Source organism: Oncorhynchus tshawytscha, linkage group LG01 (assembly GCF_018296145.1).
Source record: "Oncorhynchus tshawytscha isolate Ot180627B linkage group LG01, Otsh_v2.0, whole genome shotgun sequence".
Lineage (NCBI taxonomy): Eukaryota > Metazoa > Chordata > Actinopteri > Salmoniformes > Salmonidae > Oncorhynchus > Oncorhynchus tshawytscha.
In genome coordinates, this window is record NC_056429.1 from 57563535 (window position 1) to 57581238 (window position 17704).

General features: G+C 41.8%; 1 protein-coding gene across 2 annotated transcripts in view; it reads right to left on the minus strand.

The window, feature by feature from the left end:
• Positions 1-17704, minus strand: part of LOC112254025 (heat shock 70 kDa protein 12A) — a 46001-nt gene that overhangs the window by 4160 nt on the left and 24137 nt on the right. The window contains exons 4-11 of one of the 2 annotated variants that reach the window (XM_024426236.2): positions 14696-14882; positions 11848-11952; positions 11534-11650; positions 9272-9443; positions 4526-4612; positions 3792-3896; positions 3057-3315; positions 1131-1234 (exon numbers count right to left, since the gene is read on the minus strand). In XM_024426236.2, coding sequence (XP_024282004.1) covers positions 1131-1234; positions 3057-3315; positions 3792-3896; positions 4526-4612; positions 9272-9443; positions 11534-11650; positions 11848-11952; positions 14696-14882 — 1136 coding nt within the window. The remainder of the gene's footprint in view (positions 1-1130; positions 1235-3056; positions 3316-3791; positions 3897-4525; positions 4613-9271; positions 9444-11533; positions 11651-11847; positions 11953-14695; positions 14883-17704) is intronic. The other variant, XM_024426244.2, reaches the window with a different exon arrangement.

Consider the following 17704-nt stretch of genomic DNA (forward strand, 5'->3'; position numbering starts at 1 on the left):
ATTAATACAATTTCAGTTTTCTGCAGGCAATAGCATAGCATGTGTTATGCCAGAGGACAACATTTCCTGTTTGAGCCCCAGTGTTATCAGACAGTTCATTAGACTCCAAGCAGACCATGCTAAAGTAATGTGACCCACTTCTTACTCTCTGTCCAAAAACACTGCATGCATAATTGAAGTAGGTTGGTTTATTTTGGGTGGGACTACTGGGAAGACTGCTCACTGTACAGTGAGAGGAAACCTTGGGATGCAGTGTGCACTCCCCAGAAATCTCTTCTGGGATCTCAAATCCTTGAGTTGAGAATGGGATGGGAATGCTTTCAATTCAGCCTGGGTGGAGTGCCAACCTGGACTCAGTGGTAGACGTAACATAATAAATGTAAATCCGGGACACTGCAATTAGTATGATATGTTATGTTTCATATGGTATGTATACATTTGTGAATGTCCATCATCCATTATATTATGTATAATATGTTACGAATTACAATTTGTATATGTTACGAATTACAAATTGTTTGATATATCATGAATTGGAATTTGTACAACATATTATGAATTGCAATTTGTATAATATGTTACAAATTTGAAAAATATATTAGATGTTACAAACTCATATCTGTTGTGGCTAATGTTAGCTAGTCTAGGGGTTAAGGTTAGGATTTCTGTGATGAGATTCAAACACACAACCTTTGGGTTGCTAGTTCACATTATACGTCAACCCATCTACCCCGACCAACCACCCTACTTTCATTTTTGCCTTAAGTAACATTATTTTATATGTAACCATACCAAATGTAACATATCATACGAATTTACTATGTAACGTCTAGTCTGAGACAGGGCTGGGCGTGCTCACATACAGTATGGTGATGCATACAATCCAATCTCAAAACATAATCATGCTGATGCTTTATTCATCTTGGTCAGTTGAGCTTTGTCACTTTGTCAAGACAGCAGCAGGGCCAACAGCTGAACATTATATAGGATGCAGTATTGCTACACCTAAGGTTTGGCTTCCTAATATAGAATGACAACAGGCAATATCTTTCAGATACTACCAGTACACTGTATATGTTTGTCCGTACTAAGAAGTCCCTTTAAGAATTTTTTTAATAGTGGCTACTTACTGAGGTGCTGAATGATGTGATCTATGGTGGGCTTGAAGAGGGCGTTCATGGCATCAGGGTTCATTCTCAGCATGCCCTGGGAGGACCACTTCACAAAGTCCACACTGCAGAGAGAAGAGAGGACAGATAAGCATGCCATTATTGACGCTGCTCTGATTACCAGTAGATTTTGTAGGCTACCGTATAAGCACTGTTACAATACACTCCGAAGCAGACTTCCTCCTTCGTCAGTAGGTGGCCTATAATGACATTAGGACATGTAAAAAACGAAACAAAAAGATTTACAGTCTGAATGAATATAATGAAATCCCTGTATCTTTCACGAATGTTTACCCATTGTGTTTCTTGGTAAATTATCTGTATGGAGATTTAACACATGTACATAGGAATACATGTACTGTAGGAGAACAATAGATAAGTAGTGCCTGCCTCCATGCAATAGCTCTCTTGAGACCACTGTTTTTCTACATGTACTGTATACTCACCCCCTCAGTGTTTGTATTGTAACAGATCTTATAGGAGTGTATAGAATCCATCTGGTATCTTTTGAGAATTATCCTAGATGTGAGTGTGTGCTTGCCAGTGATCTCTCTATTTCACAGAAAGGCTATTGCGGCACAGTGAGACATCCTAAATGATTTACAGTTATGACTATGAGTCAGAGGACCCGCAGGGCCCCTGGAGGCTCAGGTTTCTGGCGTCTGAATGTCTTTAAGGGTCCCATGAGTTTAATACAGGATGAAAATCTATACTAATGTAAGACAGTACTTTTAACAGCCAGACTACAGGATAGTATCAAAGTGAGACAAGGTCTTATATACGCAAGGTTTATTTCAAGTTATTCAATCATCTTTAGTGAATTCAAGTGCACATACTGATTCAAACATTTATTAGAGTAACACTCCTACTGCACATACTATAAGCAGAAAGAAAGCATTTTAGACTTATCTAAGGCAATTTGAACTGAATGAACCAGAGTGGGAATACTTAGTCAGCTAATGACACTAGTCTACTATATTGTACAATAGACAAGTCTCTTAATGAGCTGACTGTAAGGTGGTGGAGGGGGAAATGTGGTGAATTCTGAATTCACTGGTTGGCTTACTGGGCAGTGTCAGACTGTATAATGGATAATCATTGCCAGTGCCTGGACAACTGATTGATCGAAGTAATCCTCATTGAATAGATTTTGTATTGCACTATTTTCTGTGCATTTTACTGTATCGTATTGCATTGTGTGTTTTAGTATTATGTCCTATGTTTTCAAGCACATGTACACAAATGAAGTTCCACTGGTGGGATAATAAAATGTATCTAATCTAATTGATCACACAGTATCACAAACAAATGGATAGTGATGGTCATATGTTGGTCATTTAATGTTTTGGGTAATGGAATTGAGATCTGTTGCAGAGGAGACGTGTGTGTATTCCCCTGGATACATACACCAAGTAAAAGTATAGTACATCCGACAGCTAGCACATGCTTATTCAGACACATGCTTATTCAGACACATGCTTATTCAGACACATGCTTATTCAGGCACATGCTTATTCAGACACATGCTTATTCAGACACATGCTTATTCAGGCACATGCTTATTCAGGCACATGCTTATTCAGGCACATGCTTATTCAGGCACATGCTTATTCAGACACATGCTTATTCAGACACATGCTTATTCAGACACATGCTTATTCAGACACATGCTTATTCAGACACATGCTTATTCAGACACATGCTTATTCAGACACATGCTTATTCAGACACATGCTTATTCAGACACATGCTTGGGTAATCGGGTAATCACTCAATAGGGAGTTGAGGTGAGCTCTAGACTTTCAGTGTATTCTGTATCCTATACCGATCCTCTAACCCTCCTCTGCAATCATACACACACTCACATATGCACACACACACACTCACTTGCTCTTGCGCAGGGCGTGCTCCACACTGTGACCTCTGAACTTCTTGTAGTAGTCGATGAAAGAGAAGGGCAGGTTGATATTCAGGGGGTTGGTCCTGTCCGGGGCCGCTGCCCGTTTCCGGGACTCAAACGCGATCATCAGATCCACCCAGGCAGCCGGCCGCTTGACCTTAAACTGGTCGATGAAGTCGGGCCCGAAGATCTTACACAGGAGTTTCTCAAACTCATAGTCAATACCAATGGAGCCATAAGGACCGCCTAAGGAAGTGAAAATGAGTGTCGGTCAATAAGAGTTCAAATGACACCGAGTCCACAGAACAGAGGGGATGCATGGACCCTGATTAAGCCTTTGAAAGAGTTTTTTTTAGACTAGGAGTCCATGTGTGGCTCATGGGGATGTGTGAAATTTACTGCTCAGCCTGAAGTTTCCCCACTTGCGCCAGCGAACAGCTAGCTTTTCGCGTGGCGCAGACTGGTAAGACACTCCAGGAGGGTGGTCACATGTGCTAGCAAGGCAGAGGTCCCAAGTTTGTGCCAGGAATGGGACGAATTAGGAGGAAGTGGTACTTACTAAGCTAGCAGTGTGACGTCCTTTACACATGCAGCCACCCCAGAATGTGATAGAACAGCCAGAAGAATGTGATTATTTTGAATCGAGGATACTACCTAGATCCATCTCAGTGTAACATGAATTCAGTGAGAGCTGCTATCTGAGCATTGAGCACTCTCTTTACCTGAGGCCTTATAGAGCTCCTTGAGATGTCCCTCAGGGAGCCGAATCTGATGGACCGTGAGGTCAACCGTTCCGCCACCACAGTCAACCACAACATAGCGGTCACCTGGGGACATGGAGAGAGAGAAACGTCATTGGAGGCGAAGGAGCAGAAGACTATAGTGGTAGCCAATAACGCCTCTGAAGCATGACTTCTGATCATTTCCTCTAAAAGCGGCTTCTGTTTTTGGGACACACTCAGTGGATGTTCAACATGAGTAGTCATGATGCTATCGCGCCCTAAAACGGGGCGTGGGTACTGGAGAACTAGATACAGTGTATCAGATAGAGGATAAGCCAATTGCTATACTGGATTTCAGTCTTTTTATACAGTAGATAACCTACTATCACCATGCCCACACTGTCACAGTGGTCAGTAATCACCATGTGATCATGTAATCAACCATACGATCATTGACATGTCAACATCCAGCCAAACCTACAGGAAGCATTTGATTAGTAGAGAAATGTAATCGATTAGACTGTAAAAGCATGAGGTGATTAGCAAAAACTAGAAAGATAATAAGTAGAGTAGATCCTCCTACTCAATAAACATAAGGCTGTTGTTTTTCAGGGCACCGAATAACAAACACGATGCATTGATCAGCAGCAAAAGAAACAGCAGGAGCAATTACTGTATAGAGAGGGAGGAGGGAGAGAGAAAAAATAAGCGTAAAAGAGAGAATGAGACTCTACCTTCTTCCAGCTCCGACCAAAGCTCCCCTATGACATTTTCCACCAAAAAGGTGCGGCTCTGCCGTTTGCTCCGGACATGCTCCTTGGCTGGTTATTGACAGAGAGAGAATGACCGAGCGTGAGAAGGGTGGAAGCGCTTTGGTGATGCTGTGTGGGTCATACAATGTAAGTCAAGCGACAGGATGATGGGGCTATATGATGTCTAGGATGGATGTGTGAAGTCAGCAGCAGAACTCCAGAACTGTTCATATAGCCTAACTGCAGGTACCCATCCCAGAAACTGTGTTGACTTGCAGGAATGAGCAAATCCAATGTGAGACTGTTTGGATCTAGTGTTTCATTTTCCGTTTTTTATGTTCAAACTGTATTTTATTAGCATATACAGTTGAAGTCGGAAGTTTACATACACCTTAGCCAAATACATTTAAACTGTTTTTCACAATCCCTGACATTTAATCCTAGTAAAAATTCCCTTTCTTAGGTCAGTTAGGATAACCACTTTATTTTAAGAATGTAAAATGTCAGAATAACAGTAGAGAGAATCATTTATTTCAGCTTTGATTTATTTCATCACATTCCCAGTGGGTCAGAAGTTTACATACACTCAATTAGTATTTGGTAGCATTGCCTTTAAATTGTTTAACTTGGGTCAAATGCTTCAGGTAGCCTTCCACAAGCTTCCCACAATAAATTGGGTGATTTTTGGGCCATTCCTCCTGACAGAGCTGGTGTAACGGAGTCAGGTTTGTAGGCTCGCACACGCCTTTTCAGTTCTGCCCACACATTTTCTACAGGATTGAGGTCAGGGCTTTGAGATGGCCACTCCAATACCTTGACTTTGTTGTCCTTAAACCATTTTGCCACAACTTTGGAAGTATGCTTGGGGTCATTGTCCAGTTGCAAACTGTAGTCTGGCTTTTTTATGGCGGTTTTGGAGCAGTGGCTTCTTCCTTGCTGAGCGGCCTTTAAGTTTATGTCAATATAGGACTCGTTTTACTGTGGATATAGATACTTTTGTACCGGTTTCCTCCAGCATCTTCACAAGGTACTTTGCTGTGGTTCTGGGGTTGATTTGCACTTTTTGCACCAAAATACGTTCATCTCTAGGAGATAGAATTGATAGAGATCCTTCCTAAGCAGGCGATGGGAGATCTCCTTCCTAAGCAGTATGACGGCTACGTGGTCCCATGGTGTTTATACTTGTTTACTATTGTTTGTACAGATGAACGTGGTATCTTTGGGCATTTGGAAATTGCTCCCAAGGATGAACCAGACTTGTGGAGGTCAGAATTTTTTTTTCTGAGGTCGTGTCTGATTCCTTTTGATTTTCCGATGATGTCAAGCAAAGAGGCACTGAGTTTGAAGGTAGGCCTTGAAATACATCCACAGGTACACCTCCAATTGACTCAAATGATGTCAATTAGTCTATCAGAAGCTTCTAAAGCCATGACATCATTTTCTGGACTTTTCCAAGCTGTTTAAAGGCACAGTACACTTAGTGTATGTCAACTTCTAACCCACTGGAATTGTGATACAGTGACTTTTAATTTAAATTAGCTGTCTGTAAACAATTGTTAGGAAAATTACTTGTGTCATGCACAAAGTAGATGTCCTAACCGACTTGCCAAAACTATAGTTTGTTAACAAGAAATTTGAGGAGTGGTTGAAAAACAAGTTTTAATGACTCCAACCTAAGTGTATGTAAACTTCCGACTTCAACTGTATGCTGATGAAATGTTCTTCCTATGAGGGAAAAAATGTGTTAGCTGCAGAGGGACGAGAGAACGCTGGCCAAGGAAAGGACATTCTACTCTAAATGTTCAGAACTGGAGACTGCACTTATGATCAGTACTTACAGGCTAATGATTACATTAATTGCATATGGACCTTGTAATCACTGGTTGAAAAGAGGACAGCAGTAGTAGTAGCATGACCACATCGACCCAGATGTCAGAAGGACATTTTCTCCAATAGAGCGGAAACAATATGAAGGGAAAGGAGGACTTTCCTTCTCCCATTAGTCCTCAGGAGGGTGTGAGAGTGGGGTCTGTCTATGTCACCATTAACTATTCCATCAACATGTCAAAACACAATGAAGAAATAACTTTCCGGGAATGCTGTGAGAACATTATGAGTTAGCTATGGTGGAAGCTGCTCGAATAGAGGATTATGGGAAAGTTAATGTAAGGAGGAAACAGCAGCAGCTGGACAGAGAGTACACTTTCCCTTCCCGTAGGCTTCCTTCCAACATAAAAACACCTCAGTTGGAAAAGAGTTGTAGCATCCTGTTGGAAACACCATCAATAGGGAGGGGACATTGACTTGTGCCCCCTTCTTTTGGTCCAACCTTTCTCTGACGTCTGCATTGATACTGAAGGTAATTCAAACACAAACTGACCATATATCAAAGGGTTCATTTCAAACCAACTACATTTCCCATAATTATTATGGAAAGACAGATGATGGAGTAGAAGATATTTCCGCTGGATGGCGCTACATTGTCGTCGCCGGTTCTAAAATCCAGTATATACTGTATGCTGAGCACTTGTTGATTGCTTTTCTTTCACTCTGCCGTCCAACTCATCCCAAACCATCTCAATTGGGTTGAGGTCGGGTGATTGTGGAGGCCAGGTCATCTGATGCAGCACTCCATCACTCTCCTTCTTGGTCAAATAGCCCTTACACAGCCTGGAGGCGTGTTTGGGACATTATCCTGTTGAAAAACAAATGATAGTCCCACTAAGCGCAAACCAGATGGGATGGCGTATCACTGCAGAATGCTGTGGTAGCCATGCTGGTTAAGTGTGCCTTGAATTCTAAGTCAATCACAAACAGTGTTACCAGCAAAGCACCACACCTCCTCCTCCATGCTTCACAGTGGGAATCACACATGCAGAGATCATCATGGACTTGGCCTTTTACCAAATAGAGCTATATTCTGTATACCACCCATACGTTGTCACAACACAACTGATTGGCTCAAACACATTAAGAAGGAAAGAAATTCCACAAATTAACTTTTAACAAGACACACCTGTTAATTGAAATGCATTCCAGGTGACTACCTCATGAAGCTGGTTGAGAGAATGACTAGAGTGTGCAAAGCTGTCATCAAGGCAAACGGTGGCTACTTTGAAGAATCTAAAATATATAGTGATTTGTTTAACACCTTTTTTGGTTACTACATGATTCTATATGTGTTATTTCATAGTGTTAATGTCTTCACTATTATTCCACAATGTAGAAAATAGTAAAAATAAAGAAAAACCCTTGAATGAGTAGGTGAGTCCAAACTTTTGACTGGTACTGTATAAACTCTGCAAGTCTTACAGTAATGTGCTCATAATCATAGCTTTAGCCCCGGACCTAAGCCGACCAGACACAGCTTAAAGCAGGTAATTGGAGAGTCTTTAAAGAAAAACATCTGCTCCAAAGAGCCACCGCTCTTCCGCTCTATAATAGCATGAGGTTAGCATTGTGTGGATGGAGGCAATGAACATTAAATCAAATCAATTATCTCCATCCAAGAACCTTAAGGTAGCATGTGTCTAGTTACAGAGCAAATACTGTTTTCATATTGTTGCAGTGAGTAATAAGCATCAAAAATACTAATGTATACAGTACAGTACATCATCTCTCATCTCAGTTCTTATTAAAGACAGTATACCATATCTACTGTAGTCCTAAAGGGTTTCCTCTACTGTATGTGTGGGCGAATCAGATTGAATTCCAACTAAAGCTACAGTACTACTATATAACCATAATATAGCCTTCAGCTTCTGTACAGAGGTTTAACCTCCTTAATACGCACAAGGTAAGCTGTTGAACATAAAATAAATGCATTCAAGCAAGTGAATGCTAGTGTGAGTGTGGTTTAGTCCTATCAATAGTCAGAAACATAGCGAGGTATGACTGAAGGGCACTAAGCTTCTAAATATCTTGTTTAGATGATATATAGAGAACCAAAACTTTTTACCGAAACAAAAGATCGATGAGGAAAGGCTTGAGGGAGTTTATGGTCATTTGCTATTGCGGATTCACGTGGGTGTCAAATATGAGATTGGATTTCATTGGATAATATGGACCAGTTCTAAGGTAGCATTATTTAGTATTTGAATGACCTTTTGTGCATTCAGATGTCAGTACATTTTCTGTGCTACATCCTGAATACGAATAGTTGTTGGCTAATTTTCCCATAGTATTCAAGGGCTCGTGCACATTTTCGGAAAAATAAGCAAAAGCAAATAGACATGGAGAATGTGATGATTTGTATTTGTCCATGCATTTTTTTGTATCTGAATATGAAAATAAAAGTTATGTTAGGGTTGAGGATATTGTCCCATACACATTATCCGTTGAGAGGAAATGTATGTTTAAGATTCATTGAAGGCACTGGTTGTTTGACTATTAGCAGCATTTTACATAAACGTACAATATCCCTGCAGTAACCTGTGACCCGACTTGAGTAGGAAGACGGTTTTCCCCGGCCACCACTACATCTCCATCGTGAATACAGTTATCCAGAATGAATTCTACAGACAAAAACACAGATTTGACTCTTTTTGGAATGATAAACATGCTTGTCGACCAATAACCAATCTATAGTCCAAGATTAGTTTCAGAGGCACATATTGTATGAAATCGTTACATGGGGGATGCAAAATGCTACCATGGTACATTATTGTGACGTTCAATGTGATGCTCATGTTCTGATTGGCCTGTGGGGTGACAGGGTGTGGGATTTACCCTGGGTCATCCCTGCCCCTACATTCTCAGTGGGGCTGAAACCGTTCTGGTTGGTCTTGGTGCCAATGTCAATCATCTGGTGGAGGCGGAGCTTGCGGCAGTAGATGGAGGCTGCCTCGGGCTCAAGGGCAATGATCAGCTGCTCTGGGTTGTCACGGGGAACCAGACCAGCCTAGAGAACGGCAGAGCACAAACAGGAAATACTGGACATCAGCTTTTTCCTTAACAGGTCTCAGAAAGATGACCTCAATAAAACCAGCAATGTGAATAACTGTCCTAGTAAGTTACTATAAACATCCCTCATTGGTAAATATTCAGTGTATGTTAAGGATTCAAGATACCTCAAAATAGAAAGTAAGACAATATGGCCGTCAGCACCAAACTTTTTCCTGAATTAATTTAGGAACATCAAAGTTACAATGTCTACATACCCTTACTCAGTAATACAACACTATACCATATACAGCTGAAATGGAACAATTTAACACAACCATCATTCATCTAAAACATCATCTAGTTCACTACTAAATCATAAATGGCTTTTGGAAAAGTATTGGGCTCATGGGCAGGCCACAGATTTGAATAGGAAAATACTCAAGGGATAAATCATGCAACCCTAGCATAAAAGCAATCCCCAAAAGCTATTACATTTCTCAAAACATCCACAAGCAACAACTACTTTTACAGCATTCGAACAACGTTTTAACTTGAAGGCCTATCAATCAACATGCTGTTCTGGCTGGTTTGTGTTTCTGTCCACAATATACTCAGAAAAAGACAGGCAAAGTATAAAAGCTGAACATTGCATCACATCCCTGTGCTTTGTGAGATTCTGCATGTTGCGGTGAAGGGGTCAAGGAGAGTGAGGAGGAAAGGAGGAGAGGGAGATGTGGGTAAGGTAGGGGTGTTTCGTATCCCCCAGTACCAGTAATAAATGATCCAGCCAGAGGATGCTGAGTCACTGCAGATACGCAGCCACTCCCCCAGCCCCTAACCAAACATCCTCCCCCTCTTACTGTGCCTCAACCTCCACTGCAGATATCAGGTGATCAAGCTGTCTAAAGAGCCTCTCTCCTCTTCTTCTCCCCTCCTCTCATATCTCTCTCCTTCTATTGCTCTCTTCCCTCTCTCCTCCTCCTCTCTCTCCAGCCCATCCTCTTTGTTCACTGCAGAGGGGAGGGTGGTGTCTCTATCCGGCGGCTGCAGCCTCAGACAGACTGCCACACCCATGTGACACTCTCTCACACATACTAATGTGCTGTACCTCCACCCCTCCTTCCTCACACGCCCCTCCACCCCTCCCTCCTCACACACCCATCCACCCCTCCCCATACACCCCTCCCTCCCCACACACAAACTCATCTAGCCCTCTCCCCTGAAATTCCTGTACACAGAGTACCACATCGTATTACCACGTGCCCATCGCACAGCTCTCTGCAGCTCCCTCCCACCACTGTGCTCCTCTGGGGGAAAACAAACAACCCTACCTTTCTTACTATGCTGTAAGCTGGCATGTGTGTATTGTGGAATAGCATACATTGGAGTTAGAGTCGAACCAAGGTATTTGCCTTATTTATTTTCCTCTCCCTCACAGCCTATTGAGAATGATCACAATAGCCCCTTCATTCTCATCCTCAGTATGCACCCCCTCCCTGCTATCCCTTGTCTAACTGTCCTATCCTCAAATTCTCTCTCTTGGGACGACTAGTGATGAAATTATCCCTCTCCCTGGTGGCTCCCTCCAGCTGCCCTCCCTCTACTCTCTGTCCTCTCCTCTACTGCAGTCGTGGTGGATCAGTCTTTTTCTCTCTACCCCCATACAGGAGAGAGAGCAAGAGAAAGAGGGGGAGGAGAGTAGTCGTCACTGTCTGGCACTGCAGCTCCAGAGCAGCAACCAAACTCTCTCCTATCGGTAATAAATCACAGCAGCAGCCAGGGTGGTAAAGCTAATCATGCACCGTCATCACTTTCTCTCCCAAGTACCTGCAGTGCCACTGCCAAACGAGAGCTAATGGCGAGACTGTACGGACACATCATTTACTCTGAGGGAGATAGATGGTTTGAGCGGCAAACGTTTGTCATTTGAGCTGTTGAAAGCAGACTACAGCAGACAGAGAGTAATTTGAAACAAGGAATATTTGACTTTCAACCTTACAATGTGTGTCTGTGCATGTGTTTATGCATGCATGAGCGTATGTGCCTCCCTGTGTGATTGCATGCGTGTGCACATGGACGTGTGTCGATTTACAGGGGCCAACCCACCTTGTAGGCTGCCTCCCTCATGAACTGCTTGGCTGGCATCTTCCAGATGGCTGGCACTGTGATGACCCATCTGATGTCTGCATTGTCAAACTCTGCACCCGCCTGGTCACTCAACTCCTGCACGGGATCACATCAAGCATGGCATCTATGTTCCCTGACCCACCATAACATCAGCACTATCGCTGAGCATTAAATGCGACATCTAATTCATATAAGATACAATAAGATATAAGATATGTATTCAATATATCAAACTAATGTATTTATTTTTTTGCATGTACTATATCATGCAGTAGAACCTGGTAATACTTTACCTTTAGTGCTTGCTCCTTGAAGAACGCCAGAGCATATGCAAAAATATCAATAGCTTTTACTCTCTTCCCATTGGCTGCATGGAGTTCTGTGTCGATGGAGAGATTCTGATTGGGGGAAAGAAGGGACGACAGAGAAAACTAAAGCTCCATCTTATCGTAATCTTTTCATTTAAACACCCTACAGACATCTACTGATAAATACTAAGACAGACCCCAGTCAACATACTCAGCCTTATCCAAATCGTGTCCACTTTACCAAATCGTGTCCACTTCACCTCTATGGTGAAATATGTGCAATAACAGTAGCCTGAGCTCACAGTTATTGGCGGTGTTACCTCTTACTTGGCACAGAACACAGAACTTCAAGAGCTTGCTGCAATGTCAGCTCAGGGCAGCCAAGCTGCTAGCCCAATAATGGACTAGAGGAGCCTAACGTTACTCCAAGGACCTTACATGTTCTGCTTAAAGGGCGAATTGGCTCTGGAAGTCAAAACAGCCAAAAAATGCCTTCTAAACGTGAATCGATTCTCAATTGCGGTACGGTTCTGGAAACAGAAATCTCTTTACTTTCATATCACATCAAAATAATTTCACAAATGCAAGACATACACTTACTCTACACCAGTGGCGGTCAGTGCCGTTTATGATGAGGGAGGACACATTTTTTTCATGAGCATGGCCTTTCTATTACAGCATGTTGGATGACTGTCATTCACATTCCATTCGCCCAGTTCAATGTAACATCGATAGGTTTAGGCTACTCAAACAACACAACAGACAACACATCAGCTGTGGGACCAGGCGAAAAAACCTTTCCAAGCCAAACCATGTCATAACCGCGACACACAGCCCTATATCGTTGTCCCTATATTAGCTAAAGTAACGTCCTAGTCAACATAACGTTAGCTAATAGAACTAACGCGTTAGTAATCCCGCTACAATCATGCAGTAACGTTACAGTATATAGTCAGTAAGCAGTTACACCGGCAGTCCCCAGTGGCAATAAATTCATAAAACCAAAAGCTTAACCTGAGTTCCAGTGTCGTGTTGGATAGTCATAGCCAGCTAGCTAACATAGCATCCCTCTGTTTGAGCCGGGTGTTTGACTAACTAAACCAGCCAGCTGCATTTGCTAGCTAAGTACTGTTAACTAACCCCTGACACTGTACGTTAAATTGTGACGTGCCATGACCTAACGTACAGCACGCATAATGCAACTCATTCTGTGTCGTACAGCCTCTCTCCACCAGGTGACGCGCTTCTCTCGCAGATTAAAAACAAGAAAGGGACAGGGTAAGGGGGGATACCTCGTCAATTGTGCAACTGAATGCATACATTTTTTGCGTCATTGCTGCAAGCCAACATGACTCTCAAAAGCCACGACAGCTGCTGTTTCCTTCTGAAGATAACTTTAGCACCGCCCTAAAACCCCATTTCAAATTCGACACGAACTTTCAAATAGGTATGTAATGAAACATTATATAAACTCTTAATAGTGTTTTATTTACATTTTAGAGGTGATAAGTTGGACAGATCGGGTGAAAAAAGCTGTTTCCCAACACGGCTTATCTCCCCTTTCCCTATCATGCAGTAGGTTTCGCTTCCCCACCCGTCATTTTTAAAAAGACCAGACGGAGCTCATTGCCTTCTTCAGTCATGCAGAGATGGGCATCATAAAGGGCTCCTCATTGATTTTGCTGGAAAGGGGAGAAATTGTGCTTTACAATGGTATTCATATTACAGTTGACCTGGAAGTATTACGTTTTTTGTGCGCAAAAATAAATGTAAGTTACTGCGTGATGTACAAAAGTGCGTACGCTAACTATAAGTGAAACTGAAAAAAAAAGACGAAATCTCTCTCTCCTCCTTCATTTTGGAAGAAATTAATTTGTTGAAAACTGTTCAACTAGTCTTTCTCTCTCTTTGAGTCAACTACTCACCACATTTTATGCACTGCAGTGCTAGCAAGCTTATGTTTTCAGTACTAGATTCATTCTCTGATCCATTGGTCATGTGGACAACATATCAGTTCATGCTGCAAGAGCTCTGATAGGTTGGAGGATGTCCTCTGGAAGTTGTCATAATTACTGTGTAAGTCTATGGAAGGGGGTGAGAACCAAGAGCCTCCTAGGTTTTATATTGAAGTCAATGTACCAAGAGAAGAACGGAAGCTAGCTGTCCTCCGGCTACACCATAGTGCAGAGTGCTGTTGAGGCTACTGTAGACCTTCATTGAAAAACAGTGTGTTTTAATCAATTATTTGGTGACGTGAATATATGTAGTATAGTTTTATCTAAAACTTTTTCCAATTTTTATTTTTATGAAATTTACTGAGGCATGGTCCTCCACTTCCTCCTCTGAGGAACTGCTGTACACTGTTTTTACCGGCTTTAACACAGTTGCAGCCGACAGTATTTTTCAGCCTTTCGTTCACACACAGGTGTTAGGAGATGCAGAAAGCTAATTAGCACAGGTAGTCGACTCTATTTTCCGTCCGTTTTCCATAAACACTAACATGGAGAAATGGCCGTGTGAGAACACTAACACTAACCCTGTGTTTAAATTGAACATTTTATGTCTTTTTTAAATTATTTCTCGCTGATATGAAAGGTCCTTATGCTTCCAAAACTGTACCGCAAGCGGTGCGTGTTAATGTACAGGCCGAGCATCAGGGCTCTTAACAACACTCCCCCATATAGAAGACGCCTTCGTCCAATGACTCTTATGTGTAATGTAATGGAACTGAGAGTCTTGATCAAGGGCTACCAAGCTGCCAACCCTGCACAAGGGCAGACACAGAGTAATAAGGGAAGTGTGTGTTTGCGCGAGTGTGCGTGTGTGTCTTTACCGCTGTTGTATGGAGTTTCATTTTGAACTTCTCCAGGTAGAGCCAGTGCTTGGACTCGGTAGGGTCCAGGTCGTGGTAGAAGTCACGTGCTGCATAGCCAAAACTATGGAACTTCCTGTCCGGGGTCAGGAGGATGGTGGTAGGCGTCTTCTGATTGGACACTCCGGGGTCGCCGCCCTCCCAGCGTCTGGGAATGAACACAAAACATTTAAACCAATGAGCAACTTGGTTAAGTCAACGTAGTTCAGTTGAAGTTTTACTCTAATTTCAATGTTTACAACGCAGGTTCAAATGAGATGACAACAGCACTGGGTGATTACTTTTTTTCAGATCCAATGTATTTTCCACGTTTATTCCACGTTACAATACGTTGACAATTTACGTTGAAACAACATTGATTCAACCAGTGTGTGCCCAGTGGATTCTATCTTTCATCTGTTGAAACAACTGGTTGAAAACTACGTAGGCCTACTTGCAAATGATACTGGTAAATTATTAAGGGCCCAGACAGTTCCCTGCAGTGCATTTTCTCTATTTGTGTCAAAGGGCTCAATATGGCTCAATAAGGTGGAATGCATAAGAACATTCGTGTATCCTGTCAATATTCCAACCTGAACTAAAATGTCTGCAGACTAAAGACACGACCAAGGTCAATCACACAAATTCAAGTAGTGTGTCCTCATCAGTCCCTCGTTGTCAGTCTAATGGCTTTCTGAACCTGACCTACACGTTAATTGAGCTACACTAGTTCTGGGCAAATCAAGACTAACTATAATTAATTTGCTTCCCTTGGAGATTAGTGTATGTTTGCTAAGTGTCCTGATGAGATTATGGGTCTGTTTTACTGGGGGAGAAGCCTGCTGTGATGGACTAAATTGGAAAATTTGGGGAAACCACTAGATGCTCACTGCTAATCTAAATCATGATGGAGATTATCTTTGGCTCTTCTGCGCACAATCCAAGTTTATCATTGATAGTTCAGATGTTCTTCAACATCATCATTGTGATCATTGCCATCGTCATGACCATATTCATCATCATGCTAGATGGTATGTCCACAGCCATATGGGAATCGTGATCCTTTTTGAAAAGACCTAGAGAATTCTGCTCCACTCCAAATCACATCACAGTGTTTCATGATCATGCTCTATGAAGCCCTAATCTATGCTTGGTTACTAATTAACATGGTAATTTGATACAATCCAATAATCCTGACTTGAAGCCTATTTATTCAAAACTCATTCTGTCACATGATTCAAACATTGCAACAACAACATAGCCTCAATGTGACTGCATCAGCGTATTAGTCATTGTAACAGAAATTAAAACATGGTTGTAATTTAAACTATCAATGAATGCAAATTGTTTCACAGTATAGCTAAACTGATCTACATGTAGGAACATGACAAGTGAAGAATAGCTTTCTGTATAACATAACCTTAGATAGTCAGGACTGGAATATGCCTTACTGCATTAACAGCTCACTGAATAATGCATTAAGGAGTGAGAGTCTTTAAATTATGCATTTATTTTCACTGTGCGTACAGTATGTACAACTGGGATTTAGAGCAGTGGGAGGCCAGAGGTCAGACCTCTTGACAAACACAATTTAAAAGCCTTACATGCTGACCAGACCGGACACGTCGCGTGCGCGAGCGTCGCAAAATAAATGTAGAAATACATGTTATTCAATTATTGCACCTACACTGCTCGCCTGCGCCAACGAGCGTCTGCGTTGCCAAGAGCTAAAATAGAACTCCTTTCTATTTCTGACGCAGATCGCGCTGAAGGTCCTGCCTCTCCCATCTCCTCATTGGTTTATAGAAGCAGGTACCCACGTGCCATCTCCTCATTGGTTATACCCACGTGGGTGACTGAAAGACGAAGTGTTTTGCCGGTAGTCGTGGTAATACAATGAAAGTTTACATGCGATCACCATATAAATTAAACGATGAAAAAGCCTGGAAGGAGGAGAGATAACTAGAAACGATTCAGTTGGCCGTTTAATGTGTGGATTAATTGTCGGAGTAGAGGTCCTTGTGCATTTCAGGTAAAATAACAACTCAATGTTTATATCCCAGGACAAATTAGCTAGCAACATCAAGCTAGCTAAAGAGGAAAAATTAACGTTAGCTAGCAAGTGCAAGCTAACTAGCTAAATTGCCATACATGTTTAATGATTTTCGACCTGTCCCCAAATTAATGTCATTGGTTCAGAGTTTGTTTTGATATTTTAACCTGCGTGTCGTGATCGCGTTTGGTGTGAGGGGGGGGGAATACATTTATGCACGATAGCGCACGATGGTTTGGGTTCCGTGTTAGTGCACGTACAGTACATATTACTAAATGTGTTTCATCACCCTAAGGATATTACATTAACTATACTCCATTTTTATCTAGAACAAAGACATAGAAAGAGTTGGAAGTTTATTCAGCACAGAATTTCTACATCTCTGTGTAGGGGCTTGTGATGCTGTTCTACCTTGTAGTCTAACCAACAAAAGTTTCTAAACTGCTACAGAATTGATTTTTTTGGCGCTAGAAAGTGTTACCTGTTGTCTGTTCATATTTTGCAAGTGGGAAAGTGCTGATTTTGATTGAGAATCATGCATAAAACTGTAACAAGCTGTATATAGAGTTCCCAGACATGCTTTCTCTATGGAAAACTCATTAGAACTATTGGTGATTACCAGTTAAATCAACAAGTTTAACTTCAGAATAGCTGTTTTTGTCTCAGGTTGGTTTTCTATTGGTTTGAGTGTTTAGCTATGCAATTGGATCAGTGGTGTAAAGCACTTAAGTTGTTGTTCGGGGAATCTTTACTTTGCTATTTCTATTATCCACAACTTTTACTTCACAACATTCCTAAAGAAAATAGTGTACTTTTTACTCCATACATTTTCCCTGACACCCAAAAGTACTCGTTATATTTTGAATGCCAATTCACACATGTATCAAGAGAAAACCCCATGTCATCCTACAGCCTCTGATCTGGCGGAATCACTAATC